The sequence below is a fragment of the Schistocerca nitens genome, chromosome 3, assembly GCF_023898315.1.
Source record: "Schistocerca nitens isolate TAMUIC-IGC-003100 chromosome 3, iqSchNite1.1, whole genome shotgun sequence".
NCBI classification, from domain to species: Eukaryota; Metazoa; Arthropoda; class Insecta; order Orthoptera; family Acrididae; genus Schistocerca; species Schistocerca nitens.
The window spans coordinates 665,135,327-665,152,850 of record NC_064616.1 but is presented as its reverse complement, the minus strand read 5'-3'; the positions used below and the strand labels follow the sequence as shown (position 1 = coordinate 665,152,850).

At 42.1% G+C, this 17,524-nt stretch overlaps 1 protein-coding gene across 1 annotated transcript in view; it reads right to left on the bottom strand.

Annotated features, from left to right (window-relative positions):
• Positions 1–2,184: 2,184 nt before the first annotated feature.
• The window catches only part of LOC126249702 (uncharacterized), a 28,627-nt gene continuing 13,287 nt past the window's right edge, over positions 2,185–17,524 (bottom strand). Inside the window, exon 2 of the mRNA XM_049951381.1 lies at positions 2,185–3,016. Coding sequence (XP_049807338.1) covers positions 2,696–3,016 — 321 coding nt within the window. The 3' untranslated portion in view covers positions 2,185–2,695. The remainder of the gene's footprint in view (positions 3,017–17,524) is intronic.

Below are 17,524 nucleotides of genomic sequence, written 5' to 3'. Positions count from 1 at the left end.
TTGTCTACAGCACACTTGCACGTTGTGAACAGCACACGCTTACAGCAGAAAGACGTACAGAATGGCGCACCCACAGACTGCGTTGTCTTCTATATCTTTCACATCACTTGCAGCGCCATCTGTTGTTGAAAATTGTAACTACTGTAATTTCGAAAGTTTGTCCGCCTGAAAATTTACTGTTGTCCCAAGCATATTGCAACAAACGATGTATTTCTATCGCTGCTCGTTTAGTTTTTATTGCCGTTTCAAATATACCGGTCATTTTTGAAACACCCTGTACATGTGCGTCAGTCAAAAAGACCAATAAAAAGGTGTTAGCATGTGGACGTAATGTGCTGTTCCAGTCTCTTGTGTACCTAAGGTCCATCACCGTTACCTTTGGATCCCTACGTAATTCGGTGCTCTCCGATACACACGATCGAACAGCGGAGGAGTGGCACTCAGTCGTCAACTTTAGGTTACAATATCTCCGGATGTAATTAACATTTTACAATGCAACAAACGGCACTGATTACGTATTTGTTATATGTTCAGATGGGCTAACAAAACTAACGGGGTTCCATTTAAAAAAAACGTAGGTTTGTGTTAAAAAACAAACATACTTCCGTGCATTTTTGTATGGTTTGTATTAACCAATTACACTAGCCCCTCTCCTAACGTTCGGTCTGTGGAATCGATTCGTCAGTATTTGATGTGGTTTACGAAATATATCCAGCGGTAATGTTAGGTGACTCACCCTGTGTGTGCAACCACTGATTGGGAAACAGCGACGCTAGGTTTGGGTAATTGAAGGTAATCTTTATCTGCGTGGAATGTTCTTATTTTTGTCCCAATTCTGAACACTGTTCACGCAAACTTTCAACTCTTAACTCTGGCGTAAGCTCGAGTTGGTCCATCGCTAGACCGGCTGCAGCCTTTTCTTCTTGATCCCTCAGCCGACTCGACGCTGTAGTCGGGGCGCTGTTTGGCCAGGTTTGCTCGTTGACATGCATACCTGATCGAGAAAATGTTACTTCTTGGGGGTGCTTTATGGGCTCATCAATTTTGCTATTTTTCTGGAGCCAATCGAGAGATTCCCATCCGTATATGGTAAGGTGTAACTCTTGACACATTCAGTTGTAACATGCCGAACGGACCGCTCAGGATTGGCATCACGTTTTCTTCACTGATTAGGGTCTCGTATGCCTTCAACCAGACAATAGTCAGAGACGTGTTTGGTGGCAACCCGGTCAGGCTGACCGCCTTATACACGCTGTCCAGCCTTCTACACGCTGTCCAGCAAGTGCAGCAAGGTGGAGGTTCCCTGTTGTTTTGGATTTGCATTATGTGGGGGCCAACGTACGTCACTGGTGGTCATGGAAGGCGCCGTAACGGCTGTACTACACGTGAATGCCATCCTCAGACCGATAGTGCAACCATATCGGCAGCATACTGGCGAGGTATTCTTCGCGCCCTCACCGTGCACATCTTGTGAATGACTTCCTTCAGGATTACAACATCACTCGACTAGAGTGGCCAGCATGTTGTCCAGACATGAACCCTATCGAACATGCCTGGCATAGATTGAAAAGGGTTGTTTAGTGACTGTGACCCACTAACCACTCTGAGGGATCTACGCCGAATTGCCGTTGAGGAGTGGGACAATCTGGATCAACAATGCCTTGATGAACTTGTGGATAGTATGCTACGACGAATACAGGCATGCATCAATGCAAGAGGACGTGCTACTCAGTATTAGAGGTCTGTGTGTACAGCAACCTAGACCACCACCAACACTGAAGGTCTCGCTGTATAGTGGTACAACATGCAGTGTGTTGTTTTCATGAGCAATAAAATGGGAGGAAATGATGCTCATGTTTATCTCTATTCCAGTTTTCTGTCAACGTTCCGGAACCGAGGTGATGCAAAACTTTTGATGTGTATTTCTTCCGTTTTTACTTATGCTGTGTCATATGCACGCTGGTAAAAAATCAAAGTAATACATTAAATATGAAACCAAAGGTTGTGAACACAGAAGCAAATACAGTATACGCCGTTATATTCTGTTGGTGAATTAGACTGAATAATTTTTTCAGCTCCCTTGCTCTCAATTTATATAATATTTGCTTTCCAGGCAGATGAAAGAAGATGGAAAGGAAAGTAATTTTAATTAGGGAGCGGTTAATCAGAAAGAAACGAATAAAATATGCTTCATTGGTTTATTTCGACTTTTTACATTTATGCTCTTAATGATAGCAGAAAAAATCTTGAGAAAGAAACGAGAAGTTACACAAAGCAAGCATCTGAAGGAATTGGACAGACACTAAGTCCATCTAAAACAATTTTATCTTTACGAACCCCAACTCCTCAACGTAACTACTAAATCGCACCACTGGACCATTAAGGAGACACGAATAGGAAGATTTTGATACGATAAGGGTAAGAAACCAGTGCATAGTAGCAGGCACGAAAAGGTTGCGCAACTGAAGCAGACAGCTCGAGTACAATGGTGTTAATAATCACGGTATAAAGACTTAAATCTAGTTTCTTCAGACAGTAAGATATATTAATGAACTTATCACCTAGCAAGGGAATGTGCGTCGAGAAATCTGATCACTAAAATGACGAACTGGAAACTACGTTGAGGATAAAAATACAGTAGCCACTTAGTGTACCGACAGAGAGTGGCTAGGAAGAAGTCGAGGGAAGCTGCCCCTTAGGCAATGGGCAGAGGCCGCAGGACGGCGCGGCGAAATCGGGCGGCAGGCGTGGTGGCGGGCACGGGCACCTGCTGGTGCTTGATGGCCTCCAGCACCTCCTTGTTGACGTACCAGAAGGGCTGGCGGTCCGGAGGCAGCTGCGACACGCGCGTCTCCAGGTCGTACTGCGACACCACCTCGCCCTGGCGGTTGTCGAGGCTGCTGCCGGACAGGTACTGCGGAAGCACGCCAGGGAAGCGGTGCCAGCCCACCGCGTACGGCGACACGTACTGCGCCGTCGCTGCAGCCGCCACAGCCAACACCAGAACCGCGCGCAGCTGCACAGTGCCGAAACCAAATTCGTAATGTACGCACACGCATCCAAATCTAGCAGTATGGACGAAGGTCGCTTAGAAAAATATGCATTTGTTTAAAGCTTTACTGGCACATGTAATAGCTGTATCTTCAAGAGTTATACTAGAAAAGAAGCTTCAACACTTTTCTCATATTTAGTTCTTTGTTGGATTACGGATCTTAAAATAATGAGAAATTGTTATGGTCATCAGTCCTGAGACTGGTTTGATGCAGCTCTCCATGATACTCTATCCTGTGCAAGCTGCTTCATCCCTCAGTACCTACTGCAGCCTACATCCTTCTGAATCTACTTACAAGGGAACCTACCCATCGCACCCCCTCAGATTTAGTTATAAGTTGGCACAGTGGATGGATAGGCCTTGAAAAACTGAACACAGATCAATTGAGAAAACAGGAAGAAGTTGTGTGGAACTGTGAAAAAATAAGCAAAATATACAAACTGAGTAGTTCATGGGAAGATAGGCAACATCAAGGACACTGGAAACGCAGGAGCGCCGTGGTCTCGTGGTAACGTGAGCAGCTGCGCAACGTAAGGTCCTTGGTTCAAATCTTCCATCGAGGAAAAGTTTAATTTTTTATTTTCAGTGACAAACTTATGTTTTCATCACTTTTTTGGGAGTGATTATCACGTTCACAAGAAAACCTAAATCGGGCAAGGGAGAAGAATCTTTTTACCCATTCGCCAAGTGTACAAGTTAGGTGGGTCGACAACATATTCCTGTCATGTGACGCACATGCCGTCACTAGTGTCGTATAGAATATATCAGATGTGTTTTCCTGTGGAGGAATCTGTTGACCTATGACCTTGCGATCAAATGTTTTCGGTTCCCATTAGAGAGAAACGTCCTTTCGTCTACTAATCGCACGGTTTTGTGATGCGGTCGCAAAACACAGACACTAAACTTATTACAGTGAACAGAGACGTCAATGAACGAACGGACAGATAATAACTATGCAAAAATAAAGTAAAATTTTCACTCGAGGGAAGACTTGAACCAAGGACCTCTCCTCCTGCAGCTGCTCACGCTACCACAGGACCACGGCGCTCCTGATCTCTGGGTCTCCATGACGTTGCCTATGTGGCCCATGGATACTCAGTTTGTATATTTTGCTTATTTTTCACAGTTCCATACAACTTCTTCCTGTTTTCTCAATTGATCTGTGTTCAGTTTATCAAGGCCCATCCACTGTGCCAACTTACAACTAAATCTAAGGGGGGTGCGATGGGGAGATTCCCTTGTTAGTGTATTCATCTCTTTGTCTCCCTCTACGATTTTTACCCTCCAATACTAGATTGGTGATCGCTTGATGCCTCAGAACGTGTCCTACCAACCGGTCCCTTCTTCTAGTCAAGTTGTGCCACAAACTCTTCTCCCTAATTGTATTCAATACCTCCTCATTGGTTATGTGATCTACCCATCTAATCTTCAGCATTCTTCTGTAGCACCACATTTCGAAAGCTTCTATTCTCTTCTTGTCTGAACTATTTATCGTCCACGTTTCACTTCCATACATGGCTACACTCCATACAAATATTTGTAGAAACGACTTCCTGACAAATCTATACTCTATGTTAAATTTTTCTTACTCAGAAACGCTTTCCTTGCCATTGCCAGTCTACATTTTATATCCTCTCTACTTCGACCATCATCAGTTATTTTGCTCCCCCAAATAGCAAAACTCCTTTGGTACTTTAAGCATCTCATTTCCTAATCTAATTTCGGCAGCATCACCCGATTTAATTCGACTACATTCCGTTATCCTCGTTTTGCTTTTGTTTATGTTCATCTTATATCCTCCTTTCAAGACACTGTCCATTCCGTTCAGCTGCTCTTCCAGGTCCCTTGGTGTCTGACAGAATTACAATGTCATTGCCAAACCTCAAAGTTTTTATTTCTTCTCCATGGATTTTAATACCTACTCCAAATTTTTCTTTTGTTTCCTTCACTGCTTGCTGAGTATAAAGATTGAATAGCATCGGCGTGAGGCTACAACCCTGTCTCACTCCCTTGCCAACCACTGCTTCCCTTTCATGACCCTCGACCCTTACAACTGCCATCTGGTTTCTGTACAAATTGTAAATAGCCTTTCGCTCCCTGCATTTGACCCCTGCCACCTTTAGAATTTGAAAGAGTATTCCAGTCAACATTGTCAAAAGCTTTCTCTAAGTCTACAAATGCTAGAAATGTAGGTTTGCCTTTCCTTAATCTATTTTCTAAGACAAGTCGTAGGGTCAGTATTGGCTCACGTGTTCCAGTATTTCTACGGAATCCAAACTGATCTTCCCCGAGGTCTGCTTCTACCAGTTTTTCCATTCGTCTGTAAAGAATTCGCGTTAGTGTTTTGCAGCTGTGACTTATTAAGCTGATAGTTCGGTAATTTTTACATCTGTCAACACCTGCTTTCTTTGGGATTGGAATTATTATGTTCTTCTTTAATATCCTTCCAAAAAAGGACGAGATGAGTTATTGAGCAATTTCTTCCTCTTGAGCTTCCAAAATTTTTGCTCATCCAGACAGACATTTAATATTTGTAGCAGAATTACAGCAAATTGCTAAACTTAACTAGTACACCCACGAAATTATGCCAGTGCTATCCTATTGACTCAGCCATTTGTGACAGCGGCTGTTACGTTCGCTAATGTTTCTTTCGAATTAATTCGAGAAATTAACAGAATACAACACCAGTCGAGGGATAGGTAGTGATACTTCCGTATATTGTTTTTTATACGCCACGAGTCTAGTTTGAGATATCGCAGGCGCGTCTAGAAAATTGCTGCCCGATCCGTACTTTAGCGCGGTCTTTGGAACACAAAGTTGTGGGCCGAGCCATGTTCGGGCTTTATCTACAAACCACGGGATTAAGTTCTAAATGGTACTCAATGCGTTTATATAATTTCTAGTTCTGAAGTATTTTAGTTCTTTTAGGTGCTAAATCAGTGTAACCGGCTACCTTTTTTTCAACGCGGATTACTGTAGTTTCATAATATCCAAATTCAGCGATTGTTGGAACCAGAGAATATCTTTAAACTTCCTGAAAGATTAAAAGTGTGTGCCGTATTTTGACGCGAACCCAGAACTTTGCCTTAAGAGGGCAATGCTCCAACAACTGAGCTCCCCACTTGCGACTCAGAGGGGAGGTGCTGGCAGAAGTGATGCTGCCAGTAGTCGGTAAGCTGTTTTTGTTCAGGTTAACAGTGATCAGGAGTTTGTCATTTCTGTTATACAGGGTGGTCAGAAAGATATACAACTGCATAGACTACGCTGTCACGCCTCCGCCCTTAGTTCAAATTCCCATTCACCCCTCGACTCACTTTGTATTTCCCATAAAGTAACAGAATTGCAGAGGCTCTCCAACTGTGTTGGGAAAGCACCTCAGTATTGAACGAAATTGCGGATCCTGTCTGAAACCCAGGCGTAGAGGCTTTACTCAAACTGAGCTGTATGAAATGAAGTGACAGACGTGAACGGGAATTTAGATTGAGGGAGGACTGAGGGGAAATCTATGCAGTTCTACAAAGTCACTGTGCCAGGGTTGCGTATAGGTTAGCGCATCTGCCTAGTGAGCAAGAGACACCAAGTTTGAATACTTGTCTTAGTACAAATTTTCATTCGTCGCTTCAATTTGCATATACATATCATAGATGTTTGACCAGGAAATGAAACTATATTGTTTCAGAAACCTTTCAAAATCTCAAAGTCTGTACAGCTTGTAAGGGTGTCGCTGGTTCGGTTGAACTAAGACATAACTGTTAAGAGAAAAATGTTAGATACGTTGTGCTGTTTCATAGTCAATTAGCATTGAAGTCAGCCAATCAGACTGTTGCGGGCGCAAATTCAAGCGGTCTGCCAGAAATGTTAGTGTCAGTTTTCATAGCGTAGATGATAGTGCACGAGACTGTAGAGACTTAGGTTCGGGTTCCATCCTTACTGCCGTACCATATACAACTTTATCTCTCTCTTGTTCGGTTGTAGGAAACCGAACGAAGAACACGTTTGGCGACATCGTCTCAGGCGGGCCACTTGCATTTGCGCACCCAACGGTCCAAATGGCGAACTTCAATCCTAATTCGGATACGGCGCAACTTATTTAATTTCGTTTAACAATTATTTCTCTGCACGAACTACCCTGCAACATCCTTACAAGCTTTTCAGAATATTTTCAGGATCCCGTACTCTATTACTAGCTAAGTTTTGGTTAGGACATGTCTCAAAATTTGACACAATGCATTTCCTTTTCAAAACTGCACGATGAAGTCTCAGATATAATGCAAGGAACAGGATAACTTTGTTACCCTTTGTGCTACTTTAGTTTTTCTTATTGCGTTCCTTGTAAGTTTAATATGTTTGAGTGTTGACAATATTGTTAAATACTTTCCTAATTATTAGTTATGTTACTATCTATATCTGTAATATCATTCTACGTATATGAACTTAATTCTCTAAAGTCAGTTTGAGTAATTTTTGGAAACATTTGCTTCTGGCCTCTTTTTCAAATGTCTTTCTTGATCCGTATTATACGAAAGCTTCAGGAGCTTCGCTGTTTGTATTCTTATAGATTCGTATGTAGCTTACCTTGTTCGCTTGCTTTTCCTGGAGACACGATTACTTAAAATCATTTCACGGGCTTTACTAGCTGCATTTTCTTCCAGTGCTACCTTGGGTTTTCCTGTTCATCCGAAACATTACAGCTTCAAGTTTCAGTATTGGAAGAATAGAATATTGTACACTCTCACTCATTGGTGTTCTCCATATATAAAACACGCCCTGTGTTACAAAACTAGAACCCTTTGTCACATGTTTCCATGAAGTACTCCATGTTGGGTGTGACGAGTATCGCCCAGGAGTTTGCTACTCCTCACAGCGTTGTTTTACGTGCATGGGAAGCATACCGAAACACAGGTGCTGTTGCGTGACAGAGGTAGTCGACCACGTCCAACTGCAGCAGCAGATGAGCAATACTTTGTGCAGCAGGCAAGAAGGACTCACTTCAAGCAGCAGGTGCAACTGGAACCACATTTAACAGCCGGCCGGTGTGGCCGTGCGGTTCTAGGCGCTTCAGTCTGGAACCGCGTGACCGCTACGGTCGCAGGTTCGAATCCTGCCTCGGGCATGGATGTGTGTGATGTCCTTAGGTTAGTTAGGTTTAATTAGTTCTAAGTTCTAGGCGACTGATGACCTCAGAAGTTAAGTCGCATAGTGCTCAGAACCATTTGAACCACATTTAACAGGACTGCAAGGCACACAATCTTACGCTCCACTGACACCCACACACATGCGGCACCATCTGCAGTGGCTTCAAGAGCATAAGAACTGCACCAACGAGGAGATTCAATCAGCAGTTCTCGGATGAGAGCAGATTCAGTCTGAGTAATAATTCTGGACGCACCCTTCATGGGGAGAGGTCTGAACACGTAGTGCACCCAGGAACAATAGTGAGTGATCGATTTGGTGGTCCATGTGTTACGGTGCGGTGAAGTATGTTGCATGTGCGTATTGACATCCAGATCTCTCAAGATCAATGTTATTGTGATAACTTCCACTGCTGCCTCTTTTCAGGTATGGATTCGGTTCGGACTTCGTTTTATGGACGACAATGCGCGACCGCATCGAACAGCCCAGGTGAAAGAGCTCTCGGAACGAGTGGATATTCGACGAATGGACTAGCTTGCCCGTTCCCCCGACCTAATCCCATGAAGTGCGTGTTGATTTGGAAAATTGCAGTCCGTCTATATGGACCGACTGTTTAGCAGATGTCAACCACGCTGGTGTAGGAATCAGACACCCTGCTCAAGACCTCTTTACCAGTCTTCTGGCCAACATGGGAGCACATTGCAGAGCATGAATTGTCGTCCGTTGTGATCGCACCCGCCCCCCGCCCCCCCTCCAATTAAGAGCCGTGTCCCGCCTTTTGTAATGATCAGGGGACCATCACAAATCGCGGTGACTTCAGTGTAATTTGTCTTATTCGAAGTGTCATGTCTTCGTCTCATTGCGTATTTCTTTGAGTTACCTTCTGTAGCATATTAGAGCAGTTCTTTTTTTATATGGTCCAAGTTTCATCGAGCTACGTTACTTGGCAGTGACACACCACGCGTAAGTTACTTTGCTCCTTAAGTTTTGCACTCCAGTGTAGTATCAACACCACGAATATTTTATAGATGTAGTTTCCAACTTAACTGTCCATTTTATGACCACGGTCATATGATTACAAGCGATGTTGCTTTTTCTACTGCACTTAGCAGGCCAAGTTGCCTACTGAACTCTATGCTATTAGCTCTTATATATTGTTATTTCAGATGTCACCGATAGCCTTTCTGAAAGGGCGCCACCTGTTTGCCTTTGACGTTATTCTATCATCACACCGATCTCACTATGACGATCAATAATGTACTTCCGCCTCAGAAAAAAAATTGAGGTCTTTAGTTTATACGAAAAATAACATGTCGCTGCATTACAGCTCCTCTGAGTGAATCGTGACAGCAGCTTTTCCTTTGCTCAACACCGGATTGCTTTGTCGTCGCACTGAGGTAGGGAAGATTTTGAAACGTGAAACTGCAAGTTTCACCTACCAGCAGTTTGTCCTAAATGAATGGAGTGCTTCGTCACCTTTCATTGGTTATGGTATTGAAACTGTTCACTGGACGGTAAATTTTGAATAGGAGCGATGGATATACTTATGACCTAACATCGTTGCACCTGATGTGGCTTTAGGTCACGAAACCTGTTGTTTAAACAAATAATGTTACCAGTTGTTAGCTGAATTCTTCCGAACATACCTTTCCACAGCTGCGGATACACAGAATATGAAATAGGTTGTGATTACAGTATCGATCTTGGCCAGAAAGTTAAGTATTAGCTAGGAAGTCTGAGCGGGTGCATTGTCGTGGTGCGAAATGAATAAACTGTTTCGCCTCGAATCAAGTCTATCTTTTTTCGGATGGTCCACGCAAATTGCGTTTAACTTTTAAGTAGTACTCATTTGTCGCTAGACCTTGTTGCAATAACTCTTGGCGCAGTGAAGGCGTTGCAATAACTCTTGGCGCAATGAAGGCGTTCCAATAGAAGAACAGTTAACGTAGCCATATTTAAGCGCACTTTTTCGGTTTTCGTGATCGATAATGCTTCCACTCTGATCTTAACACTACGCTGTGTGCTACCATAGCACACAGTACGTCTGACATCCATAAAAATTTTCTTCGCCTACCATGACATGTGCCCGTTAGTAATAAAATTGGACTTTTATAACCTAATGACAGTTCAAAAATGGTTCAAATGGCTCTGAGCGCTATGGGACTTAACATCTGAGGTCATCAGTCCCCTAGAACTTAGAACTACTTAAACCTAACTAACCTAAGAACATCACACATCCACGCCAGAGGCAGAATTAGAACCTGCGACCATAGCAGACGCGCGGTTCCGGACTGAAGCGCCTAGAACCGCTCGGCCACCGCTAATGACAGTTACGACATCATGGTCCATCACCTGTTATGACAGGTTTAAGTAGTTCTGCGGCGTCGTCAACTACATCAAGACTCTTGGGCAACTTGAATTCGCCTCTGGTTTCGTTCTGTATTAATTTTCAACAAATTATGTTAATTTCATACCCGAAAACAAAAAAATTGTTATGTGAGCCAACTTATATGCCAGCATTATCAGTGACTTCTCCCATTGTGATTCGGCGATCATCTATAACACTTTCACTTTTTCCGTCATCTCGTTCGTCAATGAATGCTGAGGCGTTCAGAACTCTTCATATTCAACGTCTTCACAGCCTTTTTCGTAACGTTTAGTACCATTCGTGTGCTTTACTCTTAGCAGACTTACCTAAACAATATTCAACACTGACATTTTTAAAACTCTTCTACACCTTATTCGGTTAGGAGAAAAAAATTTAATACAAACACTATCCCATTTTATACGAAATACATAATCGCAGATACTACCAAAACATGTAGCTTCAGACAGCTGACAACGGAAGGAATATACTGTAAGGTGTCAGGCAAATCCAACACCTTCCATGAAAACCCTGACATAAGCAAATCCAGTAGTATGTCACATAGCTCCGAATAAATCGTGACATTAAATTAACCAAAGTAATACGAGTAACGAATGAGCAAATGGAATACCACAGACTAACAAGAATGCCTAAATGCATGTCATACCTTCCCACCGTGGGACAGACGCAGTTCTGAGGGGAGAAACGAGAACAGAAGCCGAGAGCAGAACCGTGTTAAGCTGGAAGGCCCTACGATAAGGGACGGACGGACACCCACGTCGCCAGCTAACCGCTAGGACCACACCACCCGCAAGTTTTAGCATGAGACTTTTTCGTGTCTGTTACGCCAAGACCACCCCCCAGCCCATGTTAAAAACTAGAGCCCTCCAAAAGAACAGTATAGATGTTACGATAACACTAAAGGACCACACCAGCTGCAAGTTTTAGCATGAGACTTTTTCGCGTCTGTTACGTTGCAAACTTTAAAAACATTGCCCCACCACGAAAAGTATAACGTTTCTCATTGGATAGACAATTTTTGTAGGCGGAACTTAAGGTTAACATTGAGAACCTGATTGGTCAGATGAAAACACAGCCAGATAGTTTTTTTTTTTTTAAACCAACTTCGGTAAATTGTAGTAAGGAGAAGTTAGAGAAGAGTTCCTTCCGAGACGGCGAGGTGAGCGGAGCTGTGCTGTGCTGTGCTGTGCTGTGCTGTGCTGTCCGCCGCCCCCTGACGAACACCGACAAGGTAATGAACGCGCGCGATGCCGCATTTTTGAGCGCATAAGGCTTCACTCAGAACTGCGGAAGTCTCATCTGTTACATCCCTTTTTGCATAATACTAGTGTCGATCGTCAATTAAAGCTCATGGTGTTCACATTTGCCACTTTAAGTAAAAATCTGAAACGCGATGATTTTTCTGTTACATAGTTATTGAGAAGCCACATCAGCCACTGTAATTTACGACAAGTTAGATAAGTAATTAAAGACAATTGAGGGTCACTGTAGACCATTTTGATAGTTTTCTCTTTTGTGAAACCAATTTAAACCTAGATTATAGATGTGATATGGCATAGGTCATCCTTCGATCCATTGTAGAACTTGGAAACACACTCAGGGAATATTCGTTCACATTTTTGTTGAACGCAGTTGGTTTTTACCATCCTGTATTAAAACATTTCCTTTTATCAATAGTGCAATTTATAAACAATGTTTTGTGAGTAGAATAAAATTTCCAATGGTAAACTTAACTGCTTTTTCGACGTTATTTTACCAGCTAACTAAAAATAGGAAAGCCTTGAACCCCTTCCACTAAATTTAGTTAGTATTAAGATTCTTTTACAGGCATTGCAGTGGAGCTGACGCTGAAATCATTAAGTATTTGGTTATATCATCGCTAGTCTCACTGAACTCTTCTGAAGTCTACCTGTCATGTGTGGTCTGGCGTCTCCTTACCAGCAACAGGTCCCAGGTTCAAACTAGTAAATTCCCTAAAAAAAAAAAAAAAAAAAAAAAAAAAAAAACACGCTCAGAGCGTCGTTGCGCGAAGGTAGGGAGACACGATATAGAACAGACAGACACCACGCAGAATGTTTAGAATACGATACGGCTAACACTGTACAGATGATTTCAGACATGATTACGAACACGCTTCTGAACTAATACAACACGCGAAAATACAAAATTCCTGTTACTTTCTGAACACACATCGAGTTCTCCAAAACGAAAGGAAATTCATTGCAAACTTCAACTAAAGAGAATAGGAGTAGTTGTTCAAGACACGATCAATGGCCATTAGAGAAAAATACGTATCTGTTTTGCGAGCAGACTCTGGGCGAATTGACACAGGTTGAACGCTTTTTGTATTAACTCAAAATATGCAGCTTTAGGATCTGTTACATGAACAAGTATTATGTATTTATTATCTTACATGAAGCACCAACATCTCTCTTGATGCAAGTACCATCCACATGTAATGATGCAATCCTGACTTAATTTGGTCCTTTCTTCAGAGTTCAGATGACGCAGTTCTGTAATGCTCCATTGCCGATATTATACTGTTGACAGTTTGTGGATATTTTCTTGTGTATAGCGGGTACTTTGGAATATACATTAACAGGGATTGTTAAATGTTCATATACTGAGAGGAATAAATTCGAAATGAATATGCCCACTGTCATATCTGAATGATTAGGATTAAAGTTTTATTTTCTGCAAGCTGCATATTCTGAGATCTTAGGTAAACAATAATAGCTACAATAACCATAAATAGACGGGCGGTATAATTTGGGGAAATATTCCAAGAGTGCTGGATCAGAGTGTGTGGCGTTTCTTGTAACTGGATATTATGATCCTGTTTATGTAAACGGAAATTTACATGGTGTGGCCAAGGTGACGTTTCGCAGCATATCCCTGAACGACCGCTGTTGACGGGGTGGCCAATGCTATTTATGATGTTAGCGCCAACGAGAGTTTCGCCTCACGAATAGTGCGTTCAGTTTCTGAAGATAGGCATAGAATTTGCTGGCGGATGAACTCACATTCAGTGTATGGAGCTGAAATATTCTATCAGTTGGAAGGCTGAAAGAGTACAACGAACTGGTGACAATTAACAATTTGACATTCATCTGTTGCCATGCAGCCTCTTTCATAAACTTTGAATCTTCATTTGCAGGAAGATGTCGAGGGACAGTAGGGCAAATTGCGAAGGCCGACGCTACTAGCTCTTCTTTCTTATCTGGTATTTCTTGTATTCTTGTATTCTTCACCGATGCTGAAATTAACTGTAAGAGTAAATAGTGCGCGCATATCTTGTATGAGGTGTAATATTTATGTGAAACCCAGTTCTCAGCGACCGAGCAATCTGCCCAATTCCTGTCAAACTGTCACAGATTTACGACCTTTTATGTCTACGAGTCATAATGCCATTTCCTCTAAGTTTACACCTCTACTCTTTACTGTGTGAATTAGGCTTAACAATGAGCTTTCTGGTCACATAGCGCACTGCTGAGTTTGCGAATGCAAGTTTTCTCTAATCCTAGTTGCTTATTCCCAGCATTTTTCTATGCATCCCTGTGTTTGGATTACCACACATTCACGTTGTAATTTTCAAACACTGAAGGTATAATGCAAACTCCCTATCAGTAAAGTGAGCGAATAGCATGCATAATTTGAGGCCTGAACTTGACACCAATATAGAGGATAAATCGAACGACCGTTATCCAGAAAGGTAAGACCCTCATACGTCCTATCCTCCCCTATGCAAGTCTAGCCTTGATCTGCGCCCTCACAAAGTTTTATCGCTTTCTTCAAATCCTTGAGTTCGCATATTATACTAGTAATGAAGATGCCACATTGCCAAAACACCTTGTAGACCCGAACGTGTAAAAACTTAGCCCACTGGCGTACCTGTACCGCATATCCCGTGTCCACGTCTAGACACTCCACATATTTCCCAAGGCAGTTTTAATCGCTTTTCCCTCCCAGACCATGAATAATCACGTATCTGCCCATCCTATCAACCGTAACCTGTCTGAGCCCTTACTTTCCAGATTAAGGTTTAAAGCCATCTTCCTATTGCCTAACCAGAATCGTTTGACACACCCGCGTCCTACTTATCAGTTCTTTCCTCCACACCCATCTCAAATTTGATTTCGGTAAGACTCGCCATTTAAATAAACCTACAGTTACTAGAAACCCTCGACTTTTCCGCATCTATTACGAGAAATAACCACGCACTTCTTACAAGGGAACCTCCCCATCGCACCCCCCTCTGATTTAGTTATAAGTTGGCACAGTGGACAGGCCTTGAAAAAACTGAACACAGATCAATCGAGAAAACTGGAAGAATTTGTGTGGAACTATGAAAAAAATAAGCAAAATATATAAACTGAGTAGTTCATGCGCAAGATATGCAACATCGAGGATAAACTGAGCTCAGGAGCGCCGTGGTCCCGTAGTTAGCGTGAGCAGCTGCGGAACGAAAGGTCTTTGGTTCAAGTCTCCCTGGAGTGAAAATTTTAATTTTTTATTTTCAGACAATTATTTTCTGTCCGTCCGCCCGTCCGATGCGAGGTAACTGCGCCGTAGTATGGGGGCACCACACCTAAACAAACATCGAAACACACGACGTCAGTCGACTACAGCGCACGGAAGAGAGAGTATTCCTGCTAACGAGGCTCCCTGGCTGGCAGTTGACTGTTCGTTACTTTGGACGAGAGTGCATACGTGACACGTATTCCGTGGGCAATATGAATCCAGCAAATATAGCGGACGGACGGATAATGTTCTGAAAATAAAAAAAATTAAACGTTTCGCTCGAGGGAAGACTTGAACCAAGGTCCGCTTGCTTTTCAGTTGCTCACGCTAACCACGGGACCACGGCGCTCCTGAGTTCATATTATCCTTGATGTTGCCTATCCTGCGCATGGACTACTCAGTTTGTATATTTTGCTTATTTTTTTCATAATTCCACACAACTTCTTCCTGTTTTCTCGATTGATCCGTGTTCAGTTTTTCAAGGCCTATCCACTGTGCCAACTTATAACTAAATCTGAGAGGGGTGCGATGGGGAGGTTCCCTTGTTAGTGAGAAGCGTATCATCGCTATTGTATAAGTGCGTGCGTGTGGATGTAAACTGCTTTTTACCATGGCTGAAGATCGACAGCTAGGTATCTGCTAAACCATCACAACATGGCGACTGTAAATAGCTGATAAACTGTGTTGCCAATTATCTTACTGCTTACGATAATTGTTCATGCCTATGAGATCTTCCCTGGAATATTGCGAACAAGAGTATCGTACGGATCTAAGCATGTAAGCATGCTGTAGATTGCCACAAGCGTACAAAATTTGACATACATATTCCTGTCCTACAAACAGCGTAATATACATCGCACACTCTACGAAATTTGGGGACTCAAGTTCTGGTATTCATTATAAAACATTTTACTAACTTTTTCCGTCTCCATTGTTAGCTACGTTTACATAGAAACTTCAGGTAGGCACAAAACAAGAATCTCTGGTAGGTTTCAGAATTGACAAGGACTACCAATCCTTAAGTTTACTGTGCGAACCAGTTAGATACAGTAAACTATGGCGAGTGATTCCGTTGCGTATAACGCATGTTGTTCTAAAGGAAACATGTGCAACTGAGGCAGGGACATTCATTGACAGTTCTGTTGCCTGTACTGTTCTATTTTCATGATAGCGCTGAGACTTAGAAATCACTGCTCATAAGAATGTTTACGCGACTAAGTGGCGTTGCATTTTAAATGTAGTCAATTGTGTGGAGCACCGGAAGAACGTTGACTGTAGTGATTAATAATGGTAAATTGTGTAGCTTCAAATGTGCCTGGCGAATGCCCAACGAACAACCTGTTCTGACGACGGTAGAATCAGTAACTTAAACATTTATGGTCCAATAATAAAGTTTGAATAGCAAGTAAACACACATTGGGGTTATTAAAAGACATGTGAAACAAATATTAAACGTCAATAACAAGGCACTACACGATGTGCAAAACTAATTTCCGTGGATTTAGAGATCTGTGTCTAACACTAAATCAAAAGAAATTCAAAGGCCCAATTTCTGAACCATTTCAGATGCGAGAAGAGTTGGACAAGGACTTTCCCCTGCACTCTAATCGCGCTTTGGGAAGAATCGTTAGAAAATGGTGAAGTGTATGACAAAAAGCTTGAATAATTCAAAATCAAATGCCTGGCCTTTGGGTATATCCTTGCAATCTTTGTCAAAGATATAGAATCAGCTATCACCTAAATTAACTTCATCCGAAGAATATTAAAGAAAGCACATCTATAAATCTCGACATCCAAAACAGAATGCATGATACGGTATCAACTCAGTGACTACATAAAAACCTATAGCCATTAACGCGAAAATCAGACGCTATGAAACAGTTGTAAAACCACAAGTGCTCTATGCAGCAGATTGCATTGCCATACTTAAAGTTGGATAAATAGAAAAGGTGGAGAAAAACGAGTCTTTCGAAAAGGTCAGGGAACCACAATAGAAAAAAACGGCAATTAAAAATTATGAAGCAAGAAAGGAGTATGAAAAAATTCTGGAACTCTTAATCCGGAGAAGGCGGATAAATTTCTTTGGAAGTGTAGAAGGAATGAAGAAAAGTAGATGAACTAAAAGAATTATCCAATATTTCAATAGCGAACGGAACTCCAAGGATCAAATATCATGAGAAAGACTTAGGAGATGAAAATAACTTAATATATTCGAAAAAATTCAGAACCAAAAGTGAAAAACTTCAAGGCGGTTTCAAGAAAAATGTGGAAAAATGTTTACTCAGGAACAAAAACAGTGAGAAATTAAAAACGCTTAGAACGGAAGAAGAACCTCATTGGAAATATCTCCCCTCATTAACTGTTTTACGTTGTTTACAACTGGCCTTATTCCATGTTGGAAGGAAACAAATTCCGCCTCATTTAATCATCAT